The 21741-nt window shown below is 41.1% G+C and overlaps 1 protein-coding gene across 1 annotated transcript; it reads left to right on the top strand.

Moving 5' to 3' along the window:
* Positions 1-356: 356 nt before the first annotated feature.
* Positions 357-21492, top strand: LOC124120593 (cubilin-like). The gene is made up of 20 exons (XM_046483450.2): positions 357-507; positions 2752-2836; positions 3636-3766; positions 4471-4641; positions 4796-4877; positions 5565-5692; positions 6884-7024; positions 7856-7940; positions 9781-9908; positions 10754-10909; positions 11451-11532; positions 12449-12570; positions 13478-13624; positions 14632-14710; positions 15876-15985; positions 16169-16321; positions 17029-17113; positions 18273-18397; positions 19372-19518; positions 20556-21492. The coding sequence occupies exons 1-20, from the start codon at positions 444-446 to the stop codon at positions 20795-20797; spliced, it is 2463 nt and encodes an 820-aa protein (XP_046339406.2). The 5' UTR covers positions 357-443; the 3' UTR covers positions 20798-21492.
* The last annotated feature ends 249 nt before the right edge of the window (positions 21493-21741 follow it).

The following is a 21741-nucleotide window of genomic DNA, read 5'->3' as shown; positions in this document are numbered from 1 at the left end:
TATATATATATATATCCTTCAAAAATAGAATCGCACAAGTAGATTTATATCTATTTATATATCAAGGTAAACGCGTCAACCTGATTTTTTTTAAATTATTCGAACAGAGCAGTGCTTTTTTTACTCGAAATGTAAATTATTTGCGTCCGCTCTGAACGTTTATTCGTACAGGAAACAAAATTCCCCGCATGCATGCACCATCTTCCCGAGTTTCCGTCGCCACAGCCCGGATATCATTAAACCACACTGAGAGTTCACTGCACAATATTTCACAGGGACCGTCAGTCAATACACAGGAGCGTTGTTTACCTGCCGCACTGAAAGGGAGGTAAGACGAATAACGTATTTACTCGCAACGGTCGTTAGGTAGGTCACATGCTATTTAAAGCGCGAGGGCGTTGTGGCATACCCAGGCGATGTTGTAATAATATGACACTGACGACATGGGCCAGTATAATAGTTTATGGGTGTCTCTTATCTTAGCGGGGCAAGTAATCTATACAGCAGGTAAGATAAATGCATTTGTCGTTAATTACAAAGACCAACTCAGTAGTCTTGTGCCGAAGCGCGGAAGGTCGTGGGTTCACTGCCCGGCCGACCAAAAGACGCTCAATGTTCGCACTTATTTATACCCTGCCTGACGCTCGACATCACGGAGATGGAACTGGTAGGTTCACTATCAGTACAATGTGTCTTACTGGGATGTCAATGTTAAACTGCCGCATGGTATCCCATGAATTGGCCAGCATTACCGGCATTAGTCCGGGCAAGTACAGGTGCACGCATGGCGCTATATAAGTGCAATAATCTTGAACGCGACGTTCAACACCATTTCACCTCACCACATCCTCGACTCAAATGTACTGATCAGTATAATGTGGCACGATTAAAAATAATGCCTGTGTCAAATAGGTTGACCAGAACAACGACATAAACCATCATTATCAACAGGCAGTTTCGTCATGAAACCACATGGAAGTAAATTTTACATGTACTTTGGGGGGTGGGGGGAGAGGGTTGGGGGTGATGTGGTCAACGAAATGGTAAACCTCTAAAACCAGCACCACCAACCTTTCTTCACATATGAAGCTGCCAGGCCGTATAACTTACATTTACAGCAACCCATGCTTGCCGTAAAGGCGACTATGCTTGCCGTAAAAGGCGACTATGCTTGTCGTAAAAGGCGACTAACGGGATCGGGTGGTCCGGCTCGCTGACTTGGTTGATGCATGTTATCGATCCCAATTGCGTGGATCGATGCTCATGATATTAATCACTGGATTGAGTGGTCCAGACTCGATTATTTACAGACCGCCGTCATATCGCTGGAATATTGCTGAGCGCGGCGTTAAACTACAAACAAACAAACAAAACAAAACTTACATTTACTTTAATTTTTGTAAGTCTTGTCTCCGTTCAACCCTAGCCAAATACGGATCTTGCCGTACGGAGCTATATAAAAACAAAAATAGTGATGTCTTGCTATAGACACACATCACATTCATAGCCCGGATAACAGTTGGAACACTGTGTGACCTGTTTGTTCAACGAACCTTACCTTGCAGTGGTACGACAAAAGAGGTGTTTACAAAAGTTTCAGTTACGCTTCGTCTGTGCTGCGCCTGTGCTGTCTTGCGGAACGAGTGGCTGACATTGTCACTAGCAAACATGTCATAAACTGGCCCTGCACACGTTGCCTGGAGGTGTTTAGCATATTTCAACAGTTGCGATGTTAATCTGACATATGCACTGCATATATGTATGTCAATCTTGAGGACTGATGAATGCGAGCGGCGCAGAGACGAACGGCTTGACATTGTCCACCCAACCTGTTGGGTTTCTATGTACACATGTACTGCATTATGCTTTCAATTGCAATGTCGTATTTCGGGATCCGCTTTGTTGCTGCTGTAAGCGCGGCGAAGTATGTGACCGACGCAAGTTCTGCCAAGGGCGTTCAGTTTGATTCACGATCAGTCGGTTGATTCATCACAGAGAGTAATATCGACCTGGTGTAAAACTGTCATCAATCAAAACTAATGTTTCTGCGTGACATCAATTGTCAGCTATTGATGCAGGGTGTCTAGATATAACTGTTCACACACAGAACACTATCGTATCAGAACGCAAAACCCGCCTGGTTGTTAATTGTCTCAAGTACGCAGGTCATTTACAAACGGTATAACATTTGCAAGCAAATGTGTAAAAAACAATTCAACGCTATCGAAAGCATTGTTGACGTTGTGCAAAGACCATTGTTGACGCATAAAAGAGAGCTTAATGACGTTACAATAATAATAGGGTCACGACGTATTTTTATTAATGACGTCATGTTGACATTTTTCACATGTACACAATGTAACTTGAGGAGACATGGAACAATATTTCTTCGCTATAAGGTATGGATAATAAAGTTATCATTGCATGCGTGTGTTTCCTTCTGATTACACGAGGGGCGGTCGGGTAGCCTAGTGGTTAAAGCGTTCGCTCGTCACGCCGAAGACCCGGGTTCGATTCCCCACATGGGTACGCCGTGATATTGCTGGAATATTGCTAAAAGCGGCGTAAAACCATACTCACTCACTCACTCTGATTACACGAAATCGTGTCAAACTTAATTTACGAAACTGGCTTTCGCTCGGGAAATGCAAAAGTTCTTACACTCGTTTTATGAAATCAATAGGACGCCGAATCAAGTATTTATTTGTCTAGATTTGACAAATGTGTTAAATGTCACATTTCTATTCCCAGTGTATGGTGTGAATATTACACTTGAGGCTAACGGGACTACACAGACATTTCATTTCAACCAGTCCTCGTATTCTGAAGGAGAAAGGTTAGTTGTGCATACAGTGCATAATTCACAGTATGCATTTCAACATACAGACTACTACTACTACTACCACTACTACTACTACTACTACAACAACTTCTACTACTACTATTACTACTACTACTACTACTACTACTACTACTACTACTACCACTACCACTACTACTACTACTACTACAACAACAAGTACATTTCCTACTAAAACTAATACTACTACTACTTCTGCTACTACTACTACTGTTACTACTACTACTACTAGTACTGGGGCCGTCGGGTAGCCTAGTGGTATAAGCGTTCGCTCGTCTAGCCGAAGACCTGGGTTCGATTCCCGACATATGGGTTCAATGCGTGAAGCCCATTTCTGGTGTCCCCCGCCGTGATATTGCTGGAATATTGCTAAAAGCGGCGTAAAACCATACTCACCCACTCACTCCTACTACTACTTCTACTCCTACTACTACTTCTACTTCTACCACTACGAAAAGTACTTGTACTAGTACTGCTACTTCGTCATCATCTAAAAACAGCCTGTTGACATGGAAAGATACTTCACTCTACATAGCGCATATTCAAAGTTCATAACATATTATAATCACAATATAATATCAGCTAAATGGGAAATATACAAAGCAAACTGTTTGCTATAGCTCGGTGCTAGCTGACCAGTCGTTGACGAAAACGAGAACGCCCTGTCAGCTATTTGTATTCCGTACAAAACGTCGTAGCATTGTTTATTCCTTTCAAAATGTGAAAGTGTAATATGCATGTACCATTTCATTGTGTGACCATTTCTACTTTGTAGCGGAGGAAGGAGTTTTATTCAGATACGAGCTGTCGATCCAGTTGGTTACTTTGTTTTGATCGCAGTTAACACTACAACCAACCTTACCCAGCAGGTCTGCAAGGATGGCAATATTCGACTCTATTCGGGGGGTAAGAGTTGATAGTAACAGAATATGTCATAGGGCACAGCGGCAAGTACGACAACTGTTCAATTCACAACATAATAATGTTTCCATATAAATCCATCATAATAAACGAATGTACGTATTGGTTTGTTCAACATTTCCTAAATTCCTTTGCACACTTTTGATCCACTGAAGGAATTGGTATATCAATAATGTCTTTTGTGTATTATCTTGCATCGCTATGTTACGTTTTATAGTGTAAGTGATGTATTATTATATAAGTATGTGAATTACGGTTTGCTGTAAATTGACGGGGATTAACATCCAACATGTTCCTGGGTGTTGTTTAACGTCGTCATATGCAATGTGCCAGCTACGCGACGGCTAAATAATCGTGACTGATATTATGAGCAACAACGTCAGGGTACCATGCCACGCAGTCATCTAAGTCACAGATCCTGACCACCTTTAAGCCAACTTTGTGAACCCGAGAGAATGACATTGCTCATGACATGATTGTGAATTATTTTTCGAGGCAAGATGATCGCGCCCCCTCCCCCCTCCTCTTTAGAGATGATCAAGATTTTAAAACAAAGACATTTTTTTTACTTTAAAGCATGTCAATCAAACGAAAGGAAACCTTGAACTGTATCACTCTTGTAGATTCATCTCAGATTTGGATTTAGCAAACATTTGATATATATTTTAATAATATATAACCCGTTTCAGATAACCCCACAACTGAACAGTATTTGGGGTCTTTTTGTGGATCGCCGACGGCATCAAAAACGCCGGTCTTCACATCATCACAGAACGCCTTGACAGTTGTCATCAACGGCGCCACCACCATCCTCGCGGACAACATCCTGACACTGAAATACAGCCAGGTCCACAATATAGGTACTTCAGAAACCATACTTGGACGTGTGTTCCCGTCTTGTTAACGTCCTCCTTATAATGTCGGGTCTGAATCTAAAGTAACAATACTGTAACGAGTCAGCTGAAAGTAGATAAATAATGTTCATGAAATGTAAATGTTTTTGACATTTTACAGCCTGTGACTTATTAACAACTTACTCAGCAACGTTTACACCAAGGTATATTCGAACTCCTGGCTATCCACTTGGAACACGCAAGTGAGTATGTTTTTTATATGTGATACCGTTTCTGGCCTGACAAAGTAAACGTTGTGAAATCGCGTTATATATACTCGACCTTCACTGTTCTAACCCCTCTGGTTGGTGATCTTTTCTTATCTAGAGCTGTGTGTTCTAAGAAATATCATGTGAAACACGAGGTCATTCTTTCAGGATTTGGCACAATCTAGAAATGTGATGCATTTTGAGACTGGCCGTGAAAATCCGGGTTAGAATTGGTCTTCAGCAGCCCATGCTTGTCGTAAAAGGGGTCAAACGGGATCGGGTGGTCAGACTCCCTGACTTGTTTGATGCAAGTCATCGTATCCCAACTGCGTGGATCGATGCTCATGATATCAATCACTGGTTCAGAGTCGATTATTTACAGACCGCCGTCATATAGCTGGAATATTGCTGAGTTCGGCGTTAAACAAAAAAACAGCAAACAAACATATTGAGACGAAAAGTGTCGCCCTTTGAAGATTGTCATTTGAACTGACATCTCTCATGTAAACAATTGTGTAAAATCTGCAACATAAATATAGCAGACCTTCAAAGAGTCTCGAAAGACTCTTTCGACGACTTGATGTCAAAACCTAGTTTGTTGTTTTTAAGAAATATGTAAAATCAACAACAAAGTACTTCAATAGTGATATGTATTGTTGAAATGGTTGTTTGTGTCCTCAGTGTTTCCGGATGCTCGTGGCGAATTGTTGGACCTTCATCCAACCGTCTTTTCCTGACGTTCAAGTATGCTGACGCATCCGTTACCCCCAACTGCTCAGTTACAAACATCACAGTTCACACAGTTATAGGTTTGTTTAATCGAAACAGTGGTGGTGTTTAATGAGGATGTGCGTCATTATAATGCGCCTCCTCCTATTACCTAGGAACCTGCCTAGAATAGGGGGATGATGTCAACAAACGGAAAGATGTTATCACAAATATGTTATTTGCACGATGGATGGATGTAAATGTTCAACGACACATATTTATCGTCCTCCCCAATAATAATAATAATAATAATTGTTGTCATATTATCATTATTAAGGGCCCTGAGCTGATGATGAGCCTGATGATGAGCCTAAACAGCCTAATAATCATAATCATAATCATAATAATCATAATCATAATAATAATAATAATTTTGCATCAACATGTAAATATGAAATGCATATTATGTAATGAATTTAATGAGACTGTCCAACACATTGTCAGTGGATGCCCTGCTTTCGCACAAACACAGTATCTTAAACGACATGATGGTGTAGCTCGATCATTTTATTACCGTCTTCGCCATGCTTGTGGTTTTGACACAGAGGTCCACCCATGGTACGACACGGAATATGTAGAGGGCGTCATGGAAAATGATAGATACAAAGTTCTTTGGAATGGGCCCATTTGCAGCCTCGGACGTGTCCGGGTCGACAGGTCTGGTCGTGTCCTTTTTGATAAGTCAAATGAGATCGTTTATATCATTGAATTTTCTGTCCCCTTTGACACTAATGTGATTGACAAGATTGGGGAAAAGCATGGCAAGTATGCGGACCTCGCTTTCGAAATGTCACGCATCCAAGTTGTCCGACTCCCCATTGTTCTCGGTGCCTGAGGTTTGGTACCTCCCAATCTGTTGACTGACATTGGGAGAGTACCCGGCTTTGCTACCAGGAATACAACCCTTCTGACAATGTGGGTAATGCAGAAGGCTTCAGTTTTGGGGAGTCTTCACATTCTCCGAAATGTTCTGGGTGGGTTTGACTAGGCAGCGCTTCCTGGGAGAAGTCCCATTCGCTGTCTGGGCTGCGTGTAGAGGGGGCAAGGACCCTGAGCTGATGATGAGCCTAACCAGCCTGATCACCTAAACCCTCTTTGCTGCATTTTTTATTTTTAATCTGTAAGTAATAACAATCATAATAATAATGATAATAATAGTCGCTCACTTTCAAAGATTCGGCTTCAGCGGTTTATTTCTACACCCCAGTAACACGATGAAATGTGTTCTTCAGGGACTGAAGGTAAGATAAAGACATGGTGCGGGGAAGGAGAAAAAACATTCGCCATCTATAAACAAAGTTTCAGCTTCGTCGTCTCAAGTGGACTAGAACATGTCAATACCGGAATTCAGATGGAATATGTTGCAGAAGAAGGTAGGACCAACATCTCTTGTCTGCAGGCCCGTGAGTCAGTCAAGGATAACTTCCCTTACCGTGTCTCCTCCCATTGACATGATATTCATGTCACACAATCTTCCAAAAATACTTATTGGTCTTGGTAGCCAATTGTAAGTAGCATAAGACGCTGCAAATCGCTGTGTACCTTAGCTTTACCAAGATCCGTTGATCATGGGTTCGAATTCGTTTGGTTATTATCCTAGGTTTATATATCCGTCAGGGTCAATATAGTGAAACACTCGTGGCCTGCATCACTTTTAACCATCAAAAGTTCCTACAAAGTAATGTCACTGTAGGTGATTAACAACATGACACACTTTCATCAACTGAAACTCCAGGCTTCTTCTTGCGCCCACTCTGTTTGGACAGGAAACCCTTTGTCTGTAAAGACATACAGCTATTATCATAGAGATAGTGTGTATGGTTTTACGCCGCTTTTAGCAATATTCTGGCAATATCACGGCGGGGGACACCAGAAATGGGCTTCACACATTGTACCCATGTCGAGAATCGTACCCGGGTCTTCGGCGTGACGAGCGAACGCTTAACCACGAGGCTACCCGATCGCCCCTATTATCATCGATAGACATGGGGCATGTGCAGGTAGATATTACCATCAATGATCATATACTAATTTTTAGCTACTTGCTTAATATATATTCCGAATGTTACCAGCTGACGTTGTGACGTATGAATGTAGTTTCGAAACATAGTCTTTGTTACACACTCTTGATAACGCTGTACGAAAACGGAAGAGACGCCTTAGTACGTAACTTATGGTAAAACCTTTTCCTGTCTTCATTTCAGAAAACCGATGCGATCACAGAATTAAAATTTCAAACGAATCTATCGGGGAGATTACGTCTCCAGGATTTCCAACTGGGTACAAAGAGTAAGTGATTCAATACTATAGTTGATAGCAAAGTGGACAAATTGTGGTATTAGCTAAACCCTAAATGGGCCTCATCCGTAAAATGGGCCTCAGCCAAAGACAGGATAAGGGAGATAACTCCCACGAGCATCCAGCTAGCGGCAAGCACATTGCATCAGGCGCACTCGCCACACAAACCACTTCATAGGTAGCAAGCCTCATACATGGGATTCTGATTAGAGAACGTTTTTTTTTTCCAACCTGGGTCGCAAACCCCAAACCGGAATCGAGTACCCGAATTCAACTGTAAAGTGCCGCGCACTCGAAAATATGCAATTTAGGTCACAATACGTCAGAACACTGTATCGTTTCTCTTCCGTATATGCAAACACACGCTCTTTCGAAGTGAAAATGTGAGCTATCTCCCTTGGTCCATCAGAACAGCATACGCGTACCCGTGAGGGTCCTATATACTTTAGACCGTGAAGATCCGGGGAAGAATATGACTTTCGATTTTGTACAGGCAGCCGTCATATAGCTGGGATATTGCTGAATGCGACGTTAAACAACAAACCAACCAACCAACATGTATACTTTACGGGTGTGTTTGGACGTGGTGTGGGTGTGGCAGTGGAGATACAGTCTGGACTGCTGGTAATGTTTGTTTGTTTGTTTGTTGTTTAATGCCGCACTCAGCAATATTCCAGCTATATGGCGGCGGTCTGTAAATAATCGAGTCTGAACCAGACAATCCAGTGATTGACATCATGAGCATCGATCTACGCAGTTGAGATCGATGACATGCATCAACCAAGTCAGCGAGCCTGTCCACCCGATCCGTTTTTATTAGTCGCCTCTTACGACAAGCACAGTCGCCTTTTATGACACGCATGGGTTGCTGAAGACCAATTCTAACCCGGATGTGAATGTAATATGGTGGGATGGTCAAACTTGTAACGTTACACTGGCAATTTCAGCTATGGTAGTGGGGAGAATTGGGTTTATTTTGTATGCGTTTGACGATTTGGTTTGTTACAGATTATAGCTATTGATGATGATGCGGGAATGAGGTGGGTCGGTAATGGCGCAGTGGTTACATTTGGTGGGATGTGAGTGAGTGAGTGAGTTTGGTTTTACGCTGCTTTTAGCAATATTCCAGCAATATCACGGCGGGGGACACCAGAAATGGGCTTCATACACTGTACCCATGTGGGGAATCGAACCAGGGTTTTCGGCGTGACGAGCGAACGCTTTAACCACTAGGCTACCCGACCGCCCCCTGTGGGATGTGAGACTTGGGCAAAATTGTTGGCAAGACACACGACAGTAAGATGGGATCTTGTACACTGTCATATGTGACTACGCGATTTTGAACTATGTATGCATAATGGAATTTGTCAAAGGAATGGTGGACTGAATGTGATGTATTGGGGTGAGTGAGTGAGTGAGTATGGTTTTACGCCGCTTTTAGCAATATTCCAGCAATATCACAGCGGAGGACACCAAAAATGGGCTTCAAACATTGTACCCATGTCGGGAATCGAACCCGGATCTTCGGCGTGACGAGCGAACGCTTTAACCACTAGGTTACCCGACCGCCCCGATGATGTATTGGTTTAGAGGAAATGGGCCAGGCTGTATGTAGTATGTACAATCTATAACAACAGAAGAAGGGTTGAGTGAATTTGATGTGACTACAAGTACGCTCGTATATGCGTAACTTAGGCTTACAGCATGGAGGTGGATTGGATGGCATAAAGTGCCTGTTCCACGTATGTGATTATGGCGTGGTAACGATTCTGCAGAGGTAAACTCAATAGGGTCTATGTGACATATCTTAAACACACGATTTCCACATCAGTTTACAGGAATGCAAGTGGTTCATTTCATCAAAAGCTTTTGACAAGTTGTACATACAGCTCAAAGTGCTGGAGTCAGACTTAGACGACACCGAGGGATGTTCCAAAGACATTGTCCAGATGTATAACCGTACGTACATGTATCTAATATACACTTTATATTCTATGTCATATGTATGTGGGATTGAAAACAAATGTGGGTCTCCACCAGAATAATATGATTAAATTACATTTGAATGTATACTTATAATGTTCTTCTTCGTACAAGTGTTTCTTTTCTTGTTGGGGAAAAAGGAAAACTGGGATAATGGCTGTCATGGATCTCCTTAGTGTGCCTTTTTACAATTTTTGAAACAAGTTTGAGGAAGGTAGGGTGGTATGGTGGTCTCTTGACACCAAAGACCCGGGTTCGAAGTTCTTGTGTTCCTCTTCTCTGAGTGAGTGAGTTTGGCTTTATGCCGCTATTAGCAATAGTCTAGCAATATCACGGCGGGGGACACCAGAAATTGGTATCACACATTATACCCATATGGGGAATCGAACCCGGGTTTTCGGTGTGACTAGCAAACGCTTTAACCACTAGGCGACCCGTGCCCTTCCTCCTCTCTGACATTGAAAACCTCCACCCCAAGGAACAACCAGGCTTGAGTTCCTGCCGAAACAGATTCCATGCCTGGAACATTGCTAAAAGCTGTGTATATTCAGTCACTGAGTGATTGTTGCATGGAAGAGTATTGTAGTCAGAACAGTGAAACACCGGCGTATAAGTCGAAGGGACCTACAAAAACACTTATGTTATCAGAGTGTCGACACAAACAAAATGTAATACATCTACCGGTTGACATGAAGAATGGTTAAATTGAAAGGACGAGAAAATGAAATATATCATCAAGATTACCTTTTATTATTCATTATTATTAGCAATAATGGCGTCGTAATTGAATCAATATTAAACGTTAAATATTTAATTTGAAGCTGCTGATTCCAAACGACAAATAATTGGATCTTGGTGCGGGGGAGCCAAACCTACGTTCCAGTTCTTCCTCGCATCATTGACAGTAGTGTACAGGACAGGCACTGATCATTCCCGCAACCACACAGGATTCAAACTCAGATATGAAACCGTGGAAGGTTTGTTTGGACAAGTCTATAAAGTAAACGTCATCTAGTTGTAAATATAGTTTCGTAAATATTTGGATTATGAAAGGCTTAATAAGTTGATGTTTTACTTAAATATTCAATGCTTCGGTGAACAAAACTCTTGTAAGTATTGGTATATATCGAAACTTGTTTGAATGCCGAACCGTAAAGGCGTCTAACTCGAAATTATCTGAGAACTTCTGTGTGAATACTAACAATATCAACTGGGAATTTCAATGTTTACAATGTAATTGTATTCACATATATTTCAAACAAAAAGGTCAAAAGAAAACGGGAAAAGTGTCTGCTAAGTCACTAAGATATCAGGTGTTCGAGAAAGGGGTGCAGACATCGTATTATCAAATAATATGTATTAGTTATTGTGTTTGATGATGTACGTAAATGAGTATTTCATAGTAAAGCAGTTGTAACCAACAGATATTTGAGATCAATCCGAATGAAGGTTTGACTAAGATATGAAAAATGTAAAGGACAAGATACTGTATAAATCTGAAGAATACTCTTTTGACAGATGGCATGTGCAACCAACAGCTGAATGCCTCCAGTATACCACAGATCCTGAAATCTGATAATTACCCGAACCCGTTCCCAAGGTCGGTAGTATTCTTTGTGTTTTATACTTCAGTTCTTTTAATTACATTTTGCCAATGCAGGGCATGAGACACACAAACGAGAGGCTGATGGTGTGATCATGATTGTGAATATTGGTATGACATGGTGATTTATGTTATCCATGGTGATTTATAGTGCGTTAATGTTTTTCTATAGTGATTGATGGTGTGATTATGTTTCTCTATGGTGATTGATAGTGTGATAATGTGTCTCCATGGTGAGTGATGGTGTGATAATGATTTACCGTGGTGATTGATAGTGTGATAATGTTTCTCCATGGTGATTGAAAGTGTGATAATGTGTCTCCGTGGTTATTCATAGTGTAATAATGTTTCTCCATGGTGATTGATGGTGTGATAATGTGTCTCCATGATTATTCATAGTGTAATAATGTTTCTCCATGGTGATTGATGGTGTGATAATGTGTCTCCATGGTTATTCATAGTGTAATAATGTTTCTCCATGGTGATTGATGGTGTGATAAAGTGTCTCCTTGGTGATGGGTGATGTGATAATGTACCTGGTGACCCCCGTCGTGATAGTGCTGGAATATTGATAAAAAGCGGCGTAAAACCATACTGACTCACTCTCAGATCCTGACCACCTCGTTGTCCTTTTAGTCAACCGTTACGACAGGAAGGGAGTGCTGGGGGCCTATGTTTGTATCCCCCCATGGACAAGACGTTGTTGAGCACGATCCTTGTTGGTGCGAAGCTGCATGTACTTGGTGCATGTACATGGTGATAGAATGTTTTGGAATCCACATGATGATGGGGTGGGCCTCGGTCATTTAGAAAATGGATGGTTTGAATATGATCACCATAATGATGATTGATAGATCAACACAATGATCGATGCATCATGTACTTGAGTGACATGTGTAACTTCTGTTGGTAGCTATCGGAAGTGTAAATACGTCATCACAGCCTCCGCCGGAAACGCCATCTCCATTTTCGTGAACGCCAGCGACGTTGGCGGCAGCAACCATTGTATAGACAAAGTGGTCGCGGTTTATGATGGTAATATTTGATGATATAAAACTCTCTGTTCCATATTGCAAATTAAATTCATTTTGAATGGCATCATGAATCTACTTTTGCTAGAAAGTATACTAGACACCAGGTAAACTGAGTGTGTGAGTGAATCATGTATAAAGCCGCAGTCAGCGATTCGCAGCTATTTCATGGCACCTACAAAGTATTGAGTCCTGACCAGACAAGCCAGATATTAGCAAAGCCGTTGTTGAACGATGTCACGCAAACAACCAAGTCACCAAGCCTGGTCATCCAATCCAATTTAGGCGTCTCTGACGACAAGTACAGTTTACGGAGGGCCAATACTATCACGGACCAATAATATCCCCTGGTATTAGGATGAACATACAGTATACATGTGCATTGTATTTGGTAAATAATTTTAAATTAGCGATGTTATTTCACTTTTACAAAACCATGTAGGACAAAATTAAATGCAATTACGTTTCGTTTTAATATAATTTTAATATGATTTAATATAACCAATTGAATATGAATCTCCAGGAATAAAGTCAGCAACTCCACTTCAAGGGAGTTATCTCAGACACATGCATATTATATTATTTCCGTACTTGTCCTTTATATCCCTTGGTTAAACTGACATGTCGATAGTAATATAGTATTATACAGTAAACTACGGTTATAACGAACACGCTTATAACGAACTAACGGATATAACGAACTAACTTTTTAGTTCCGACTATATGCTGTAGTTATGCTGTAGCTATGCTGTAGTTATGCTGTATATATGCTTATAACGAATTACGGTTATAACGAACTAAAATTAGTAGTCCCTTTGAGTTCGTTATAACCGTAGTTTACTGCACAGTAATTTCGTCGACCATCCAACCATTAACAGATTTAACAGCTTACAATTAATCTGTCCACTCAGGCCAAGAGGAGAAGTCTCAAAATCGTATTGGAGGTTGGTGCAAGACTACGACACCATCATACCAAAGTCTATCACGCCAGATGCTGATTGTCTTTAAAGCCGACGACAGTGCTAACAAGACAGGTTTTCTTTTGCAGTACTGGGAAGGTAAATACTAGTTGCCGAGTGTGACGTGGCTTTACTGCATACATTTTATACAGGACAACAAACTAATCGGCAAGACATTGTATAGGACAACAACCTACTCGGCAGGACATTGTACAGGACAACAGCCTACTCGACAAGACATTGTACAAGACAACAGCCTACTCGTCATGACATTGTACATGGCAACGATCTACTCTGCATGACATTTTGCTGCACAACAACCTACTCCACAAGACATTGTACAGGACAACAACCTACTCGACGTGACATTGTACAGTACAACAACCTACTCGACATGACATTGTACAGGACAACAACCTACTTGACATGACATTGTACAGGACAACAACCTTCTAGACATGACATTGTACAGCACAACAACCTACTTGACATGACATTGTACAGGACAACAACCTATTTGACATGACATTGTACAGCACAACAACCTACTTGACATGACATTGTACAGGACAACAACCTACTTGACATGACATTGTACAGCACAACAACCTACTTGACATGACATTGTACAGGACAACAACCTACTTGACATGACATTGTACAGGACAACAACCTACTCGACATGACAATGTACAGCACAACAACCTACTTGACATGACATTGTACAGCACAACAACCTACTTGACAAGACATTGTACAGGACAGCGAACTACTCGACAAGACATTGTACAGCACAACAACCTACTCGACATGACATTGTGCTGCACAACAACCTACTCGACATGACATTGTGCTGCACAACGAACTACTCGACAAGACATTGTGCTGCACAACAACATACTCGACATGAACTACATGAACTACAAAGCTTTGTACAGGATAACAAACAGTACCCCACTTAACATTGTACATAACAACAAAGCTGTTGTGTAATGCTTGATATTCTTGTCAATTGTTTCTGTCAAAATCATCAACTTAATCAGAATTTGTGTAACGACACAATAGATTAAATACTGACATGACAGTGTTGTATTATTGTATTCTAGGCCAGGTTAACATGGCAATAGAGGCATACGGATATGAAAAATCTATCGTCTTTCCTCGCGAAGAAGGATATTACTTAAGGTAAGGTATTACTTCATCTCACTTGCCAATTTTACATTTCTTGTAGTTTGCCAATATAGTAAATGTGTGACAGTTGGATTTATAATGGCCTCAAAACAAATCTGCAACAACAATCAGCAGCTATTTAGTTTGTTCATCGATCCACGATTATAGGTTACAGGACACAGCAGATGGTGGATTTCCCAAACTCAAACATATAGGTGTGCGCGTTGTGTACCGCCACAGTCAGCACTAGTCCAGCTTTGTGACGACGGCATGGGAATAAGCGATTCTACACCCGTGTTTGATATCATGAGTAACGATCCGTGCCGCCGGGGTAAGATGACAGGCAGTCAACCAAATCAAAGAGCCTGACCCCAGCCGATCCATTAATTCAACTTTTGCCATAATCTGGGAACCAGTTCCAAACCTGGATTCCCACAGGGTCAGTTATCATACCTCCGTGTCAGAATGATGAGATCTGATTGGTTTTCACGTGATCGTGATAAAACCATTTGTATCCCTCCTTGGAGGGAAATACATTTCTCAGCGGGAGAATAAATCCCTTATACCCCGCCACGAACAAGACCGGCTAGACGTGGTATTCTTAGAGGGAGGGTAAATCCTTTATACCCCGCTTCGAAGTAAAAGCCGCATGCTTTTTCCGAGTAAATGAAAATCACGTGACAAAGCACAAGTTAACCTCTACTCAATCGAACAGCTGTTTTTTTTATGAATTTTGAATTTGTTTGAAATATTTTGCGGTGTCATATTAAATCATGTCGGTAGGATAAATTCATTGTTGCAGTATGGTTTCCGTACATGTGGTTTCATGCGTCCCTCGTTATGTTTTATACCACTCGCCACATCGTGATACTGCACCAACTTAAAATGTCTTAGTCACGGTGGTGGTTCGATCAATGACAAACTATTCTTCCTCTGATTCTTGCTGGCAGTCGGCGGAAATGTTCCTCAATGCATGGACAGTAAAACTAATATGATTAAGTGAGTGAGTGAGTGAGTGAGTATGGTTTTACGCCGCTTTTAGCAATATTCCAGCAATATCACGACGGGGGACACCAGAAATGGGCTTCACACATTGTACTTATGATTAAGTAAATGGTTATGTGCTACACCTTTCCTCCCTGTAAATTAGAAATGAGTCCAAGCTGCAGTATATTTTCAGTGGCTACGACACCTGGTGGAATATCACATCTTCTCGATCTGGACGCATGATCGTGTGGTTTACCGAGGTAGATGTCAAGTGCCCAGAGGATAGCATCACTTTACATGATGGTAAGAGCATTAACGATATATTGAAATACCATGACAAATGTTTCATTTCAGGATAATTATCCTAGATGTTTGTGCAAGTGTGTAAACATATATTGAACTGAAAAGTGTGTCTGAATCTTGAACCTGAATCTGCATACGCTCATGTATGATTGATTCACGGCTGATGATGTCTTTATGTTACAGGAGGGGTAGGTCAGGGATATCGTACTTGGAGCTTCTGTGGGAAGGATGATCGCTCATTTATGACCACCACCGAACAACTGTTCATCAATTTTCAAACACGAACAAACCTTGGAAAAGGTTTCAAATTGAGTTATCAGCGGTGGTTCTACAGAGGTAAGTATTCCCTGCCTGATGGTAATTTGGAATCATTCCTGGGTGTATTTAAGCGGTAAAATGTGAAAATGAAAATTGTTTCTTGTTCCGTGACAAATACATGTCCCGAATGAATGAATTATGAAAGTGGTTAGTCTGTGGCAAGTCCAGTGGCTTATCTTAAGGGAAAACAGTTTCATTTGGGACGAATGAAAAATAAATGAAATTGGCATTTAGCTAATTGAAACGAAGCAGATGTTCTAAATACTATCATGGATACTTGTGGCCCAGCCCCCTAAGACACCACAATTCGGCGTCCAGGGTAATTTACTAAAAATGAAACAACGCTTGTCAACAATGATGCTTGCTCGACTTTTCACGCCCTCTTACTCAATGATACTTGTTTTTAAAGTGTGTGAGTGGTGGATGCTACCAGTAGAGGAAGACATGCTTGATAATCCTTGATTAACCTTGCTTATTACCTGGTGTCATCATTTTTCAGTTATCCTTTCTTATGATTCCCAGCACTATTTTGCAATATACACCGAATGGAATCTGTTTCGGCAGTATTCGAGATTGTTTGGTTTTCAGATTTCAAAATGTTCTCAATTCTGAAGTGTCACATTAAATGGTCAGACTTCTTGGAGAATAAGTAAAATGCACTTATCAATGAGGATCTGCAGATTTATATATGCAATATAATAATATATATATGCAATTTGTCTCAGATTGTGGCGTCGGTGTGTCCCAGCTAACAGCCCATGATAGCACTGCTTCTATCTACTCGCCTGGCTATTCAAACCAGTACTATGAGTAAGTTTCTCTTTTGCCAATCAAAGTGTTCTCTTTATATGTTCCAATGTACATGAGGGGCATACCTGTCTCAGGATATATTTGCACTGTAATATTGTTCCTGTATATTTCTGGTTTTGACATTGTACCTAGAATGTTTCCGATCCATATTGCATTGAGTTAGTGAGTGAGTGAGTGAGTGAGGTTTTACGCCGCTTTAAGCAATATTCCAGCAATATCACGGCGGGGGACACCAGAAATGGGCTTCACACATTGTACCCATATCGGGAATCGAACCCGGGTCTTCGGCGTGACGAGCGAACGCTTTAACCACTAGGCTACCCGACCGCCCCCCATATAGCATTGAAACAATAACATATTGACACACAGACCTACATTTCGTTGGGGGGCAAAGTGAAAAGTCTTTATGAATTGAAACCAAATATCAAATTAATTTGGATAATATTTTCGCTGCAGAGAAAAACGTCCATCTATCATATACTGAACAAATAATGTTGGAGAACATGAATATTTTGAAGGATATTTTTGTAGTGAAGATTGAGCGGACAATTTTATAAAAACTATCCCCAAAATTTTCATGATCATTAACATTTTCGGTTCAGTATATGTTTGTTGTATTTTACGGTTGAAACATCAGTTCAGCGTGTAAACCGTTGCTTTGTGACATATGGAAAGAGAGACAAGTGTGAACAAAAGACTTCAGAAAAGCAATGTCGTCCTTCAGAGTGAGGTGACTGTATGTTGATACATACCTTAGTGATCCAAAATGGTTTCATTGTGGTGGTTTCTCAACCTAACAATGCAACTACAAATTGTGATGCTTATGCATTTAGTACTCACCAATTGAAAATCTAAATGTCACTCAGTGAGGTTATAAATCATAGACCCGTGAAGATCCGGGGTAGAATAGGTCTTCAGCAACCTATGCTTACCGTAAAAGGCGACTATGCTTATCATAAAAGGCGACTAACGGGTTGATGCATGTCATCGTATCCCAAATGCATGGATCGATGATCATGATGTCAATCACTGGATTTTCTGTTCCAGACTCGATTATTTTTTAGCTGGAATATTGTTGAGTGCGTCGTTAAACAAAAAAAAAACAAAAAAAAAACATAACTTATGGTTATCATTATCTGTTCTTCTAATTATAATTTAGTCATCTGAACTGCAAGTGGCTTCTCATTGGCCTGTCGCCCGAGCACCGTATCAAGCTGATCGTCAACGTTGTAAACATCAGCAAATCGGAGAACTGTGTTCAGGACTATCTGGCGGTGTACGACGGTGAGTCATGTGTGGGAATCAGTGAGTAGGTGAGAAAGTTTCGGTTTGATTTGGTTGATTTGTTGTTTAACGCCGCACTCAGCAATATTCCAGCTATATGACGGCCGTCTGTAAATAATCGAGTCTGGACCAGACAATCCAGTGATTAATATAATGAGCATCGATCCACGCATTTGGGATCGATGACATGCATCAACCAAGTCAGCGAGCCTGACCACCCGATCTCGTTAGTCGCCTTTTACGACAAGCATAGTCACCTTTTACGGCAAGCATGGGTTGCTGAAGACCTATATCTCTACCCGGAGGCTTCACGGGTCGTTTCGGTTTGATGCATCTTTGGACAATAGTTCATGTATATCACTGTGTCGGCTTAATTAAGGTGTAAAGACCAAAATGTTGAAGGCATTAGACGTTTACCGTTATGGGTATGGTGCTGACAGAACTAGGCACACGTTTTTTGACGTTTCTGACACAGGGACGCAATTCCACACACCAAAATTTGGTGCCCAAATACTGACTCGACCATAATGAAGCTGTTATATTGCTGTACACTACATAAAACCCTACAGTACACGCTTATTGTCGTTGCATTTAGAAGTTCTATACGCTGAGGGGGCACGGATGGCCCAGTCGTCTAAGGCGCCGCGATTCGCTGTGCAGAGTTACGTCCCTTGGGCACGCCAGAAACCTATGATTGTGGGGTTCGAATCCCGGTTCGCCCCGATTATGTTTCTAGGTTTGTCAGCACCATACCCGTGCTCGTGGGTTTCACTGAAGTGGTAAACGTCTTAGACCTGCATCACTTCGGGCTTTCCTCCCACATTAAGCTGACATGCCGCGATATAACTGGAATACTGTTAAAAGCGGCGTTAAATCGAACTCACTCACTCACTCTACACGCTGACTTAGAAATGTTGTGACTGTATTTGACTGAATGATTTGTTATGTTGGTACTGATCATATCTTACTTTCAGGGTCTTCTGCTAAATCTAATCAAGTATCAAATATGTGTGGGGCAAACATCAACCGAACAATCAGAAGCACGGGGAATAAGCTGTATATAGAGTTTGTCACTGATGATCGCTCATCAGGGTATGGCTTCAACTTGGTCTACTCGGCTGGTAAGTACAATGTAGACCTGAAGATGTTGTTGTAGTGGAGTCTACATAACTAAATTGTAGTTGGTTGGTTTGTTGTTAAACGCCGCACTCAGCAATATTCCAGCTATATGACGGCGGTCTGTAAATAATCGAGTCTGGACCAGACAATCCAGTGATTGATATCATGAGCATCGATCCACGCAATTGGGATCGATGACATGCAGCGAGCCTGACCACCCGATCCCGTTAGTCGCCTTTTACGACAAGCATAGTCGCCTTTTACGGCAAGCATGGGTTGCTGAAGACCTATTCTACCCCGGATATTCACGGGTCAACTAAATTGTAGTTATACAGTAAGTGCGGTTAAGGTAATTAGTTACACATGTATCGACAGGCACAAACATTAAAACCTAAATAATTCTACGTATATTCAACATAATAGAAAATTGTTTATATCAACAGATCGGCTAGGGTCAGTTTACAGTCCTGCACGTGTGATTCAGGGTCTTGAAATACAATTTGTTTAACCCAAGTTTTATTATGTATATCAGTCAAGTAATAACACTGATTACAATGTCTCAGTTTGGCACGATGCATCAATTACAACGTCAATCCATTGTCTGTAAAATGGGCCTGGGTTCTCTTGAACGATTGGGGACGTCTGAATATCATTCCTTTCGTCGCTTTCACTGATACATGTACGTGTGGAAGAATGCAATAAGGGAGATAACTCGTGCGTTCACAATTGCATAACCTCCATGCTTAAATATCGTCACTTTAAACTTCATCCGACACGGTGAAAGTTCAGATTACATTTTTTATATTGTTATAAGTAAAACTGAAATTTGTGTTATATGAAGAGCATCCCGAAATAGGACATTTTTCTGTGACCTATTGAGGATGTCGGGCCGTAAAATGGACACCCTTACAAAACTATGGGCTTAGCAAAATATTACTTAATCACCCAAAATACATGTACGGAAAAGTTTTGGAACGAACATTTTCTATTGAGTGTATTCAGCTGCTGCAACGAGATGTTTTTATGATTTCGTCTTCAGAAAAACACCAAGAAGAAGAGTCATCGCCAAATCCCGTCATCATCGGTGTTATCGTCCTTCTCATCATCCTCGCCATTGCCATCATCATCGGTTTATGTTACTGGATGAGGAAAAAAAGTCGCGACACCAACCTCCAAAGTCCAGCCGAAATGAACTCCTTGAGTGGTCCTCCATCTTATGATGCAGCATCTGATCCAAAGACTTTGTATGCAAATGATACAGCTCTAGATCTTCCATCCTAGACTGAGGCTACAGGTAATGGGCTGGACCAAACTGAGCACATGGCATCTGAGGTCGTGGCTAGTACTCAGGACGTAACAGGGCTATAACAGTGAATACGGTTACATACAAGTATGACGGAACATGAGATAACATCATCAGTTCATTTCCTGTAACATCGTACGGCTTGCCAAGTGTACTGCGGTACCACACACAAGGAATAACGTTCACCCAGAAATCCTGTAATATAGTATACAAGAATGGTAATTACATTTTAAAATTTATTTCGGCGTTTTCCTGTTCAATGTATATTATAGGTCGCTTGTCATCTTTCTACGCTGGCACGGATGGCATTGGACAACTTACCAACAGTTTCACTGTTTCTTTGCCTATAAGATGAGCCCTCCATGTGCCAATTGAGAATGGATTACTAGAACTAGGAGTCACAAACACATATTCTTGAAACATATTATATATTTTCGAATCAAATTAATAGTTAAGTTTTGAATGGTATTGTACACTCAGTTGTAGGTCACGTTTCTTAGTTGTTCATGTTTATATATGTTGAAGTTGTTCTTTTAACGTTAACGTTAATCGCTATATGGCTGAAATATTGCCGATGCGATGTAAAATTTAACTCACTCACTCACTCACTTTTAACGTTAAGAGGTGCTATGCAACGATGGTGTCAACTTGAATAAAGATCTGTTTGTTTCAATTATTTAGTTACTTACATAAATCACCCAATTCCACTTCAGTATCCATTGTGAAATTGTCACCAAGAGCTGTCGCCTTGATACGTATTTTTCGTACATAGTGCAGCAGCTGTTAATCACATCTCTGAGAGGGATCTTACGATTAACCCCATAGAGGAGAATGTCAGATGAATTACTAATTTCAAAGTCGAATCGATCACCAATCCACCAAATGCAGAACTACACACACAATTGAGTGAGTGAGTACGGTT

The sequence above is a fragment of the Haliotis rufescens genome, unplaced genomic scaffold, assembly GCF_023055435.1.
Source record: "Haliotis rufescens isolate VD_foot unplaced genomic scaffold, xgHalRufe1.0.p SCAF_1, whole genome shotgun sequence".
In the NCBI taxonomy this organism is placed as follows: Eukaryota; Metazoa; Mollusca; class Gastropoda; order Lepetellida; family Haliotidae; genus Haliotis; species Haliotis rufescens.
This window is presented reverse-complemented; position numbering and strand designations above follow the sequence as displayed.